This window comes from Trachypithecus francoisi, unplaced genomic scaffold, assembly GCF_009764315.1.
Source record: "Trachypithecus francoisi isolate TF-2019V2 unplaced genomic scaffold, Tfra_2.0 Contig01585, whole genome shotgun sequence".
Classification (NCBI taxonomy): domain Eukaryota; kingdom Metazoa; phylum Chordata; class Mammalia; order Primates; family Cercopithecidae; genus Trachypithecus; species Trachypithecus francoisi.
Window position 1 is genome coordinate 6,277,623 of NW_022681444.1, and position 12,763 is coordinate 6,290,385.

At 45.3% G+C, this 12,763-nt stretch overlaps 1 protein-coding gene across 8 annotated transcripts in view; it reads left to right on the forward strand.

Moving 5' to 3' along the window:
* The window catches only part of SPTAN1 (spectrin alpha, non-erythrocytic 1), an 86,280-nt gene that overhangs the window by 26,486 nt on the left and 47,031 nt on the right, over nt 1–12,763 (forward strand). For all 8 annotated transcript variants that reach the window (XM_033192843.1, XM_033192849.1, XM_033192855.1 and 5 more), the window contains exons 10-21: nt 752–853; nt 1,961–2,098; nt 3,781–3,891; nt 4,787–4,864; nt 5,003–5,158; nt 5,389–5,593; nt 6,103–6,284; nt 6,596–6,839; nt 7,035–7,157; nt 8,044–8,261; nt 10,455–10,547; nt 11,964–12,098. In XM_033192843.1, the coding sequence (XP_033048734.1) occupies nt 752–853; nt 1,961–2,098; nt 3,781–3,891; nt 4,787–4,864; nt 5,003–5,158; nt 5,389–5,593; nt 6,103–6,284; nt 6,596–6,839; nt 7,035–7,157; nt 8,044–8,261; nt 10,455–10,547; nt 11,964–12,098 (1,785 nt within the window). The remainder of the gene's footprint in view (nt 1–751; nt 854–1,960; nt 2,099–3,780; nt 3,892–4,786; nt 4,865–5,002; nt 5,159–5,388; nt 5,594–6,102; nt 6,285–6,595; nt 6,840–7,034; nt 7,158–8,043; nt 8,262–10,454; nt 10,548–11,963; nt 12,099–12,763) is intronic.

Genomic DNA, 12,763 nt, shown 5'->3' on the forward strand with positions numbered 1-12,763 from the left:
TCAATATACTGAAAGTCAAACATGTTTCTCTACACTAGCAACAGAAACATAATTTTTAAAAATACTACTTATTAGAGCAGAAAATATAAAGTACTTAGGAATAAATCTAACAAAAGTATGTAAGACATTTGTGGAGAAAACTATAAAACTTTGTTAAAAGGCATTAAATAAAAACTGAATAGATAGAATGATTTCTCTGGTGCACAGATAGGACGATCTTTTGTGAAGGTGTAAATTCCCCCCAGGATATATACAGTTAATTCAGTTCTAGTCAGGTGCTCAGCAGGTGTATGTGTATGTGTGTGTTTCTTTTTGCAATGAGATGAGCTGATTCCAAAACTGATTTGGAAGAAAAAAATTTTAAAGAGGCTGAGACAATGTTGAAGATCATGGTGGGGCCAGGGAGGGACTCACCCTACCAGGTTCTATAAAATAATAGTAAACAAGTCCGTTTGGCACAAAGAAGACAGAGCACTGGAACAAAAGAGAGCTCAGACCCATGTGAATGTGTGGAACCTTGGCAAACAACAGGTGACCTGAAAAACCATTTGGAAAAGGACTTAGTGAGTGATACTCTCACATTTGATGACCTAGATTGATTATGTATTAGGAAACCTGGCCTAATCTTTCATTTTGTTCCTCGTTTTAGATATCATAGTCTGGCTTATAATGCTTATGTAAACTGCAACACCTTGTTTTCATTTTGTAAGATGCTAGGCATAAACCATGGCTTTGTTTTTTTCTCCTGTAGGGTGAAATTGATGCTCATGAAGACAGCTTCAAATCTGCAGATGAATCTGGACAGGCACTGCTTGCTGCTGGTCATTATGCCTCAGATGAAGTGAGGGAGAAGGTAAGAGAAGAGAAATGGAGCTTTTGAGGAGCAAATTACATCTTTCACTAAGTCTCTGAAAGCTATTATTCATCCTTAAATATCCAGACATTGCATTCACCATGATATGTGAGAAACTCCTTTTTCTGCAGAGATTTAAAAAGAAGGTATGTGTGTAGTGTGCGGATTTTCTGAGAGACAGTCCTCCTTATTTGGGGCATATGTGGCACGTTTTCTACTTACAGGGACTTTTTGTATTGAGCTGAGTCTTGCATTAGGAGTTGCAGCAAAGAGGAAACACATTTTTATAAAACGATACATAGGCCGGATGTGGTGTGACCCCAGCACTTTCAGAGGCCAAGGCAGGAGCATTGCTTGAGACCAGGAATGGGAGACCAGCCTGAACAACGTAGTGAGACCCCATCTTGACAAAAAATTGATAAATTAGCCAGACATGGTGGCACATTCGTATACTTCTAGCTACTCGAACCCAGGAGTTCAAGGTTACAATGAGTTGTGATTTGCACCACTGCACTCCAGCTTGAGTGGCAGAGTGAGACCCTGTCTCTAAAAAAAAAATAAAATAAAATAAAATATGTATGTATGTAAGTTTTGAAGTATCTGGGAGTATAAAATTGCCTAGGAACATTAGATAAATAATGATTTATATATTTTCTAATATTATATAGAGTAAAAGAAGACATTTCAAAGACCTGTCATTAGTAGCTTTGGAGCCTAAAGTCTCGGCGGTTTCTGAATTTATTTTCCATATGTTATAGACCACCCACTCAGTTGACATTTCTCAGTGGAGAGTCCCTACGCCATTTATACTGCCTCACTTTTAAATGGATGCCCTGTTTCTTCTACCTGGGAGTTTACTTACTGTTTTTACCTAAAGTCATTTGTGATCGTGTGGCAATAAATTAATTCTAGATTAATTAAAACAGGCCATCCCTTTTATATTGAACATGCACATACAACATGAATGTTGTTTTTCCCCTTTTGCAAATCAGAAAACAGGCCTGAAGATTAGCACTAGGATTAGGAATTCCAGGCTAGCTGTTCTGTCTGCCTCGGAGTCATTAGGGCTGACCTCATCTCCCTGACCATGTCTTCTATGCCCCCAAGCTGACCGTCCTTTCTGAGGAGAGAGCAGCGCTGCTGGAGCTGTGGGAGCTACGCAGGCAGCAGTACGAGCAGTGCATGGACCTGCAGCTCTTCTACCGGGACACTGAGCAGGTGGACAACTGGATGAGCAAGCAGGAGGTAATCTGTGAGCAAAGCCTTGTCAGTGATGGGAGAAGAAGGACCTGTATTTTATCTCCTCGGGTAGTGTGCTTGTTTTGTTTTAGGACATCAGTACCATGTTAGTTCTGAATCTATTGAAGAGGGGGAATTGAGCAAGCTTCTCTCAGCTCTGGCAGCATCTCTCCCTGCTGAGATTGCAAGGCCTTCAGAAAAGGCCCCAGCTTTTCAGATTAGTGTGATGTAAAATGTTTCATTAAAGAGATTTTTTTGGGCCGGGCGCGGTGGCTCAAGCCTGTAATCCCAGCACTTTGGGAGGCCGAGACGGGTGGATCACGAGGTCAGGAGATCGAGACCATCCTGGTCTACACGGTGAAACCCCGTCTCTACTAAAAAAATACAAAAAACTAGCCGGGTGAGGTGGCGGGCGCCTGTAGTCCCAGCTACTCGGGAGGCTGAGGCAGGAGAATGGCGTAAACCCAGGAGGCGGAGCTTGCAGTGAGCCGAGATCGCGCCACTGCACTCCAGCCTAGGCGCCAGAGCTAGACTCCGTCTCAAAAAAAAAAAAAAAAAAGAGATTTTTTTCTAGGCCGGGCGCGGTGGCTCAAGCCTGTAATCCCAGCACTTTGGGAGGCCGAGACAGGCGGATCACTAGGTCAGGAGATCGAGACCATCCTGGCTAACATGGTGAAACCCCGTCTCTACTAAAAAAAAAGAAATACAAAAAACTAGCCAGGCGAGGTGGCGGGCGCCTGTAGTCCCAGCTACTTGGGAGGCTGAGGCAGGAGAATGGCGTAAACCCGGGAGGCAGAGCTTGCAGTGAGCTGAGATCCGGCCACTGCACTCCAGCCTGGGCGACAGAGCGAGACTCCGTCTCAAAAAAAAAAAAAGGAGATTTTTTTCTTAGAACTTAGCATTGCCGGGTGCAGTGGCTCTCTCCTGTAATCCCAGCACTTTGGGAGGCTGAAATGGGAGTATCCTTTGAGCCCAGGAACTCAAGGCTACAGCAAAATATGATCGTACCACACAGTCTAGCCTGTTCGGTAGACCGAGATCCTGTCTCACAAAAAAAACTGTAGCATTATGTGACATCTAAATCTAACAGAAGCAACAAAAGCTATGTAAGAGAAGTTTCAATAGAATGTGGAAGAAGCAACAAAAGCTATGTAAGAGAAGTTTCAGTAGAATGTGGAACAAGGATTTCATGATATGACTTTACTGGATTGATTTTTAAAAAATCCAAAAGGGGCCGGGCGCGGTGGCTCAAGCCTATAATCCCAGCACTTTGGGAGGCCGAGACGGGCGGATCACGAGGTCAGGAGATCGAGACCATCCTGGCTAACACGGTGAAACCCCGTCTCTACTAAAAAATACAAAAAACTAGCCGGGCGAGGTGGCGGGCGCCTTTAGTCCCAGCTACTCAGGAGGCTGAGGCAGGAGAATGGCGTAAACCCGGGAGGCGGAGCTTGCAGTGAGCTGAGATCTGGCCACTGCACTCCAGCCTGGGCGACAGAGCGAGACTCCGTCTCAAAAAAAAAAAATCCAAAAGGACTTTAAATTTCCTAGAAGAGATCTTAGAAGTTTAACAGCCATAAAGTCTCTTTCCTTCTTTTTGTATTTTGGCCAAAATACCCTTTGCTTCACAGTCTTAGAAGATCAAAGGAATAGGACATTATTCTGAACACTTTGTTTCCTTTGGCAAGGCGTTCCTGTTGAATGAAGACTTGGGAGATTCCTTGGATAGTGTGGAAGCACTTCTTAAGAAGCATGAAGACTTTGAGAAATCCCTTAGTGCCCAGGAGGAAAAGATTACAGTAAGATCCCTTCTTGTCAGTGCTTTCAAATGACCCTTATTATTGTAAGCCAGAGTCTCTTTCCCTGAAAGGATTCTGAACAGATTTGGTGAAAGATTCATATGCAAAGCACTCCTGTGGGTGCTTAAACTTTCACAAGGATGACATGCTATCTCGTTGAAGACATAATACAACTTTATGGAAAAATGATTTCCTTAATGGAAACTTCCAGACTTCTTTAAGTTTGTACCCTTCATTAAAAGTAGGTCAGGGTTAATATTAAGAGGTACTCTTGGCTGGGCGCAGTGGCTCACTCCTGTAATCCCAGCACTTTAGGAGGCCAAGGTGGGCAGATCACGAGGTCAGGAGATCGAGACCATCCTGGCTAACACAGTGAAACCCTGTCTCTACTAAAAATACAAAGAATTAGCCGGTCGTGGTGGCGGGCGCCTGTAGTCCCAGCTACACGGCAGGCTGAGGCAGGAGAATGGTGTGAACCTGGGAGGCGGAGCTTGCAGTGAGCCGAGATCACACCACTGCACTCCAACCTGGGCGACAGAGCGAGACTCTGTCTCAAAAAAAAAAAGAAAGAGGTACTCTTCCCATTGAAAATATATCTTAGAAATAAGAATTTGGAAAGCTACTAACCTGTATTTGACCCCTGGCAGGAGATTGTGGCACAGCTAGTGTCTCCAGTCTTGAATGGAGGTAGCCCAGTCTTAAGATATGCAACTGATAACATCAAGCAAAATCTCAAAAGTTGTGAGAAAAATGTCATCACCAACCTTTGAGTGAAAACCTTGACCTGTATTAAAGTTTGGTGTGTTTTATGATCTGTCCAGCCGTTACTTTTCTCTAGAGGCCAAGCTCAGGACTAATGTGCTTACCAATGAATAACTTTTATCTTCCTTCCTAGGCATTAGATGAATTTGCAACCAAGCTAATTCAGAACAACCACTATGCAATGGAAGATGTGGCCACTCGCCGAGATGCTGTAAGTTTGTAGGTTCTTCATGCTTCTCCTTTTTGGTACGTGGGTCTCTCTTCTAAGATGTTCCAGTTAAGTCTCTTCAACTGGACATCCCTTTGGGCATAAACACTAGAGACTCACAGGGGATCCTTGTCTTTTCAGCTGTTGAGCCGCCGCAATGCCCTTCACGAGAGAGCCATGCGTCGCCGGGCCCAGCTAGCCGATTCTTTCCATTTGCAGCAGTTTTTCCGTGATTCTGATGAGCTCAAGAGTTGGGTCAATGAGAAGATGAAAACTGCCACAGATGAAGCTTATAAAGTAATGTACTATTAGTGTTGCTGTGTAGCACTTGATTAGTAAGCTAAACATAGCTCTCACAAATAAATGATAGCTAAAGGACAAAATAAGGGATTCCAAAAACCACACTACTTAAATAAGCCAACTGTTTTATACATTCCTCCATAAAGATAAGTATGAAGGTAATGCAAGGGAACTTGACATACTCAGGTTTAAGATAGAAAGAATCCCCTTCTTTCTTTTATTGGCAGGATCCATCCAACCTACAAGGAAAAGTACAGAAGCATCAGGCTTTTGAGGCTGAGCTCTCAGCAAACCAGAGCCGAATTGATGCCTTGGAGAAAGCTGGCCAAAAACTGATTGATGTCAACCACTATGCCAAGGACGAAGTAGCAGCTCGTATGAATGAGGTGATCAGTTTGTGGAAGAAACTGCTAGAGGCCACTGAACTGAAAGGTAAGAGAAGATGTTCCATTGGATTGTGACATGCATGTTTGGGGAACTAAATACCCCTTTCTATGAAGTATTTTAGGGACATACACCCCTAAAGTAAGGTGAAGTGGATGACTTTGGCATTAAGGATAATTTTCTGTGTAGGAATTACTTGGCTTAAGTTCTTGATAATAGTTTGGTAAATGTGGTTGAGCATACTGGTTGGTGAGGGAGTCTGAGTGAGAAGGAACAGAATTGGGCCTCATTGCTGAAAATCAAAGTTCAGCTGAGAGCCAAGGGCATTTACTAATTCTCCAGTGTCCTTGTATCTCAAGGGGGTTAGAATGCTTCCAGTTCAACCTTGAGATGGTAGAGCAGAGGCTGCAATTGATATTTCCTTTCCCTTTGTGACGTAAGTGAAGGAATAAAATTCTGATCTATATAGTCCTTCACTAAGATGCTACTGTTCATGGGCAGTGTCGGCAGAAGGGTAATGCTAAGCAATGCAAAACTAAACTTGCTTCCTTCCATAGGAATAAAACTTCGTGAAGCCAACCAGCAACAGCAATTTAATCGCAATGTTGAGGATATTGAATTGTGGCTGTATGAAGTAGAAGGTCACTTGGCTTCGGATGATTACGGCAAAGATCTTACCAATGTGCAGAACCTCCAGAAGAAACATGCCCTACTAGAGGCAGATGTGGCTGCTCACCAGGTAGTGTGAGCTGGGGGCTGTGGTTGGGCAAGTGAATGCAGAAACCATAGGAGGGAGGAAAAGCCAGTAATTTCAGACTAAATGAGTTTTGGGAGGGATGAAATGTGTTGATTTTCTTAGATCACTCTTTGCTGCATGTGCTTCTGCTCAAATTAAATATCATCCCTTAGAGCTTTCTAGGAGCCTCAGATGAAGGAAGGAACTAGCAGAAAGAATACTCTCAAGGGTGGGAAAAAGACCTTATCAACTTTTCTTTGTATACGATAAAACCACACCAAAGTAAAGTCAGCTCTGTTTTTTCACATTCCCAGGACCGAATTGATGGCATCACTATTCAGGCGCGCCAATTCCAAGATGCTGGCCATTTTGATGCAGAAAACATCAAGAAGAAACAGGAAGCCCTCGTGGCTCGCTATGAGGCACTCAAGGAGCCCATGGTTGCCCGGAAGCAGAAGCTGGCTGATTCTCTGCGGTTGCAGCAGCTCTTCCGGGATGTTGAGGATGAGGAGACGTGGATTCGAGAGAAAGAGCCCATTGCCGCATCTACAAACAGAGGTCAGTCTGCTTCCCTCAGGTAGAAATCAACTTGGGAAAGGCTATGCTGTTGTAGCATAGAGGGGATGGATGTCAGGATGGGCAGGGTCAAGTTTAAATTATCAAACTGGAACCATGGTGGTAGCTAAGAATGACAAATCAGTGCTAACTTTTCTCTTCATGGTTGGATAACTGGGGAGTGGTGTCTGCTTTCAGGTAAGGATTTGATTGGGGTCCAGAATCTGCTAAAGAAACATCAAGCCTTACAAGCAGAAATTGCTGGACATGAACCACGCATCAAAGCAGTTACACAGAAGGGGAATGCCATGGTGGAGGAAGGTGAGTAATTGGCATCAGTGATGTTGCTTGGCGCTGCTCCTTGTATCTCCCCTTCTTGCCAAGAGCATGGCCACGTGGGCATAACAGACCGGACTCTGGGGCTGAATACCATCCCAATTCTTTACTGACTGTACGACCTGACCAGACCTTATCCTTTCTGAGCCTGAATTTCCTTTTTTTTTTTTTTTTGAGACGGAGTCTCACTCTGTCACCCCAGGTGGAGTGCAGTGGTGTGATCTCAGCTCACTGGAACCTCTGCCTCCCAAGTTGAAGCAGTTATCCTGTCTCAGCCTCCAAGTAGCTGGGACTACAGGCACACACCAGCATACCCAACTAATTTTTGTATTTTTAGTAGAGATGGGGTTTCACCATATTGGTCAGGCTGATGTTGAACTCCTGACCTCAGGTGATCCACCTGCCTCGGCCTCCCTGAGTGCTGGGATTACAGCTGTGAGCCACCGTGCCCGGCTCTGAGCCTGAATTTCTTATCTGTGAAATGGGGATGACAACACCTCTCCTGACGCAGTAGTGAATAAGTGAAACCAAGTAGGGAAAGAGCTGAAAGAGGGCCTGCACATGCCAGTCTCAGTAACTGAGTGCTACAGTGGTGCTGTTACTAGTCTTTATGATACTATCACTAATGCCAACTTGCGATATCTGCTTCTTAGAGTCTAGGTAGAGGTCATGGTTTGAGGAGGCAAAAAATGAAACAGTCCTTTAAAGGGTTAGAACCTGAGCCTCTCAAAAAAATTGGAATTATGAAAGGTCACAGCTCACCAAAACATAGTAATGAAAGGGCTGTGAATACACAGAGAAAACTTATTTTTGTCCTTCTGTAATGTGTCAACATAGTTTTTGTTATCCTCTTTCCCTACCCGCCTTCCAGGCCATTTTGCTGCAGAGGATGTGAAGGCCAAGCTTCACGAGCTGAACCAAAAGTGGGAGGCGCTGAAAGCCAAAGCCTCCCAGCGTCGGCAGGACCTGGAGGACTCTCTGCAGGCCCAGCAGTACTTTGCTGATGCTAATGAGGCCGAATCCTGGATGCGGGAGAAAGAACCCATTGTGGGCAGCACTGACTATGGAAAGGACGAAGACTCTGCTGAGGTAACCGGGCTTGGGAAGCGTCTTACCTGCCAGGGAAGTGGAACAGGGCTTGTACTGGGAAGGAAGTTAGGAGAAGTAGTGATGCATGGGAGCTGTGCATCACAATGATTGTTTTTAAAGATGTTTTGGAATCCATTTTTTACTTTTATTTTTTTAAGACAGGGTCTCACTGTTGCCGAGGCTGGAATGCAATGGTACAATTGTGGCTCACTGCAGCCTCAAACTCTGGGACTATATAGGCAGGTAGCACTAGGCCTAGCTACGCTTTTTTTTTTTTTTTTTTTTTTTTTTTTGAGACGGAGTCTCACTCTGTCGCCCAGGCTGGAGTGCAGTGGCCGGATCTCAGCTCACTGCAAGCTCCGTCTCCCAGGTTTACGCCATTCTCCTGCCTCAGCCTCCCGAGTAGCTGGGACTACAGGCACCTGCCACCTCGCCCGGCTAGATTTTTGTATTTTTTAGTAGAGACGGGGTTTCACCATGTTAGCCAGGATGGTCTCGATCTCCTGACCTCGTGATCCGCCCATCTCGGCCTCCCAAAGTGCTGGGATTACAGGCTTGAGCCACCGCGCCTGGCCGCACTTTTTAATTTTAATGTTATTTATAGTAGAGATAGGGTCTTGCTATGTTGTCCAATCTGGTTTCAAACTCCTGGCCTCAAACGATCCTCCTGCCAAGGCTTCCCAAAATGCTGGGATGATAGGAATGAGCCACCCCTCCTGGCCCTTTTTTACTTTTTTTTTTTTTTGAGACGAAGTCTTGCTCTTGCCCAAGCTGAAGTGCAGTGGCTGGATCTCGGCTCACTGCAAGCTCCACCTCCCGGGTTTACGCCATTCTCCTGCCTCAGCCTCCCGAGTAGCTGGGACTACAGGCACCCGTCACCTTGCCCGGCTAGTTTTTTTGTATTTTTTAATAGAGACGGGTTTTCACCGTGTTAGCCAGGATGGTCTCGATCTCCTAACCTCGTGATCCGCCCGTCTCGGCCTCCCAAAGTGCTGGGATTACAGCTTGAGCCACCACACCCGGCCTTTTTACTTTTTATTATGAAAATTTAATCATACCTAAAGGAGAGAGAAGATGATTGTCACTCACCTTCAACCATTAACATTTGCCATTCTTGTTTCATCTATGTGAAACCATGTGTGTGTTTACATACATACTAACATACCAACATGCACACATATGCATATACATAACTACAAACATACTACATACACATGTACGTACCAATGTGCACATATACGCACATACCAACATGCACACATATATACATAGATGTACTTGTTTTTTTACTGGTTATCTGTTTTTTGACTAAAATTTTCAAATTTTATTCATAAAGGTCTAGGTATAGTTCCTGTACCTAGCTCTTTCCAGTCTTCACAAAAACTAGAATGAGTTGACTTTTTCCTTTTTTTTTTTTTTTAGGATAGAGTCTCACTCTGTCATCCAGGTTGGAGTGCAGTGGCACAATCTCAGATCACTGCAACCTCCGCCTCCTGGGTTCAAGCAATTCTTCTGCCTCAGCCTCCCGAGTAGCTGGGATTACAGGCACCCGCCACCACGCCCAGCTAATTTTTTTTGTATTTTTAGTAGAGATGGGATTTCACCACATGGGCCAGTTTGGTCTTGAGCTCTTGACCTCAAGTGATCTGCCTGCCTTAGCCTCCCAAAGTGCTGGGATTACAGGCATGAGGCACCGCGCTCGTTCTGTCTCTGAGGCTGGAGTACAGTGATGCAATCACGACTCCCCACAGCCTTGACCTTCTATGTTCAGCAGTCTTCCTCCTCAGTCCCCTGAGTAGCTTGGACTACAGGCACGCACCATCACATCTGGCTCATTTTTGTATTTTCTGTAGAGATGAGGTTTCACTATGTTGCCCAGGCTGATCTTGAACTCCTGGGCTCAAGCTGTCTGCCTGCCTCAGCCTCCCAAAGTGTTGGGATTATAGGCATGAGCCACTGTGCCCAGACCAGGATGAGTAGGCTATAATCATAATATATATGATTGTCCCAAAATACGGGAAACCTGAAAAACTTTGAAAATGGTATTAGCACTGTAAGAAGGGCAGGAGGTGATCACGTCATTGTGTGACTGAGAAAGGCTGTTGAGGCAGGATGGCAGGTTGGTGAGGCAGTGGAGGATGCATCGGAGGCTTCATCCCCTGTGCAGTGCTCCACGTGTGGTTTTGGTTTCAGGCTCTACTGAAGAAACACGAAGCTTTGATGTCAGATCTCAGTGCCTATGGCAGCAGCATCCAGGCTTTGCGAGAACAAGCACAGTCCTGCCGGGTAAACCTGTAACAGTTTATGGGTTACTGGAGGGAGGCCTTGGGGGCTGGGAACGTGGAAGGATCCAGATACTGTCAACAGGTGTTCCTATCATAGGCATCATTTGACTCTGCTATTAACTCTTGTGACACAAAGGTTTACAGAGAGTTTAGAATGAAATTTTTTTTTTTTTTTCCTGAGACAGTCTCACTCTGTCACCCAGGCTGGAGTGCAGCGGCTGACCTCGGCTCACTGCAACCTCTGCCTCCCAGGTTCTAGCGATTCTCCTGACTCAGCTTCCTGAGTAGCTGGGATTACAGGTGTTCACCACCATGCCCAGCTAAAGTTTTTTTTTTTTTTTTTGAGATGGAGTCTTTTTTGAGATGGAGTCTCGCTCTGTCGCCCAGGCTGGATGGAGTACAGTGGCACGATCTCGGCTCACTGCAAGCTCCACCTCCCAGGTTCACGCCATTCTCCTGCCTCAGCCTCCTGAGTAGCTGGGACTACAGGCGCCCGCCACCACACCTGGCTGATTTTTTGTATTTTTAGTAGAGACAGGGTTTCACCGTGTTAGCCAGGATGGTCTCGATCTCTTGACCTCGTGATCTGCCCACCTCGGCCTCCCCAAGTGCTGGGATTACAGGCATGAGCCACTGCACCCGGCCGAGATGGAGTCTTGCTAGAGTGCAGTGTTACGATCTCGACTCAGTGCAACCTGTGCCTCCCAGGTTGAAGCAATTATCCTGCCTCAGCCTCCTGAGTAGCTGGGATTACTGGTGCCTGCCACCACGCGTAGCTAATTTTTGTATTTTTAGTAGAGATGGGATTTCACCATGTTGGCCAGGGTAGTCTCAAATTCCTGACCTCAAGATCCGCCCGCCTCGGCCTCTCAAAGTGCTGGGATTATAGGCATGAGCCACTGTGCCCAGTCCTAATTTAAAATGAGTTTTTTTTTTTTTTTTTGAGACAGAGTTTCACCCTTGTTGCCCAGGTTGGAGTGCAGTGGCACAATCTTGGCTCACCGCAACCTCCACCTCCCAGGTTCAAGTGATTCTCCTGCCTCAGCCTCCCGAGTAGCCGGGGTTACAGGCATGCACCACCACGCCTGGCTAATTTTGTATTTTTAGTAGAGATGGGGTTTCTCCATATTGGTCAGGCTGGTCTCAAACTCCCAACCTCAAGTGATTTGCCTTGGCCTCCCAAAGTGCTGGGATTACAGGTGGGTGTCACTGCGCCCAGCCAAAATGAGATTTTTTTTAAAGATACCAAAAATTTAAAGTTCTTGGATCAGATTTTATTGGTAGCTTCAGTGAAGAACTCTCATGAGTGTGTATTTGGTACATTTGGTACAGCTGGTGACATTTGAATCTGCTGCATACTTAGATGACTCAGCGTGGACCAGTTTTTACAATGTTTGCCCTTCCTTTGGATTTTTAGCAACAAGTGGCCCCCATGGATGACGAGACTGGGAAGGAGTTGGTCTTGGCTCTCTATGACTATCAGGAGAAGAGTCCCCGAGAGGTCACCATGAAGAAGGGAGATATCCTTACCTTACTCAACAGCACCAACAAGGCAAGGCATAGAGAGTGGCTGCGTGTTTGTTCCACACTAGCACCTCCATGTATGCTCATTTGGGTTTCTGTGGGTTGTATGTCTCCCTGAAATGAAAAGACTTAGAATTCAAAGAGATAAGTTTCCTTACCAATCCACAACATGATATACATTTATGCAGTACTGTGTATGATCAAGAAGTTAATCTGTCTTCTTGAATACCTGCAAGAAGCATAGATAATCACGCTCAGAAGGATAACTTATTTTCACCATTGAGTATCTCTAGGTGGAATTCTTGACGTGTGGAGCCAGAGTTTGCTGTATAACTTGGACCTGTTGGTTCTTACTCCAGACTACAGGCTACATCTCAGCCCAGCAGATCATTGAAGACAGCTGTGACCTCACCCCACAGGCTTTTGTCTTCTCCAGGCTAAATAATGACAATAATAAATCCATCCTGGTCCATCAGCCTTTCTTCCCTAACAAACTCTGAATTGACAGTGGCCTTGAAGCATCCACAGATTATCTGACTGATCCTGAAAGAGGCCTGCCTTCCGTTTTAGTTAAGGCTGGAGAAATGTCGTTGGCCATTTTTAAGAGCCAATTTATTCCCACTCCCACACCTTATTTATCCTTGTCATGATACTTTGAGGAAACCTGTGATTCTTATCTTTCTATTAATTCTA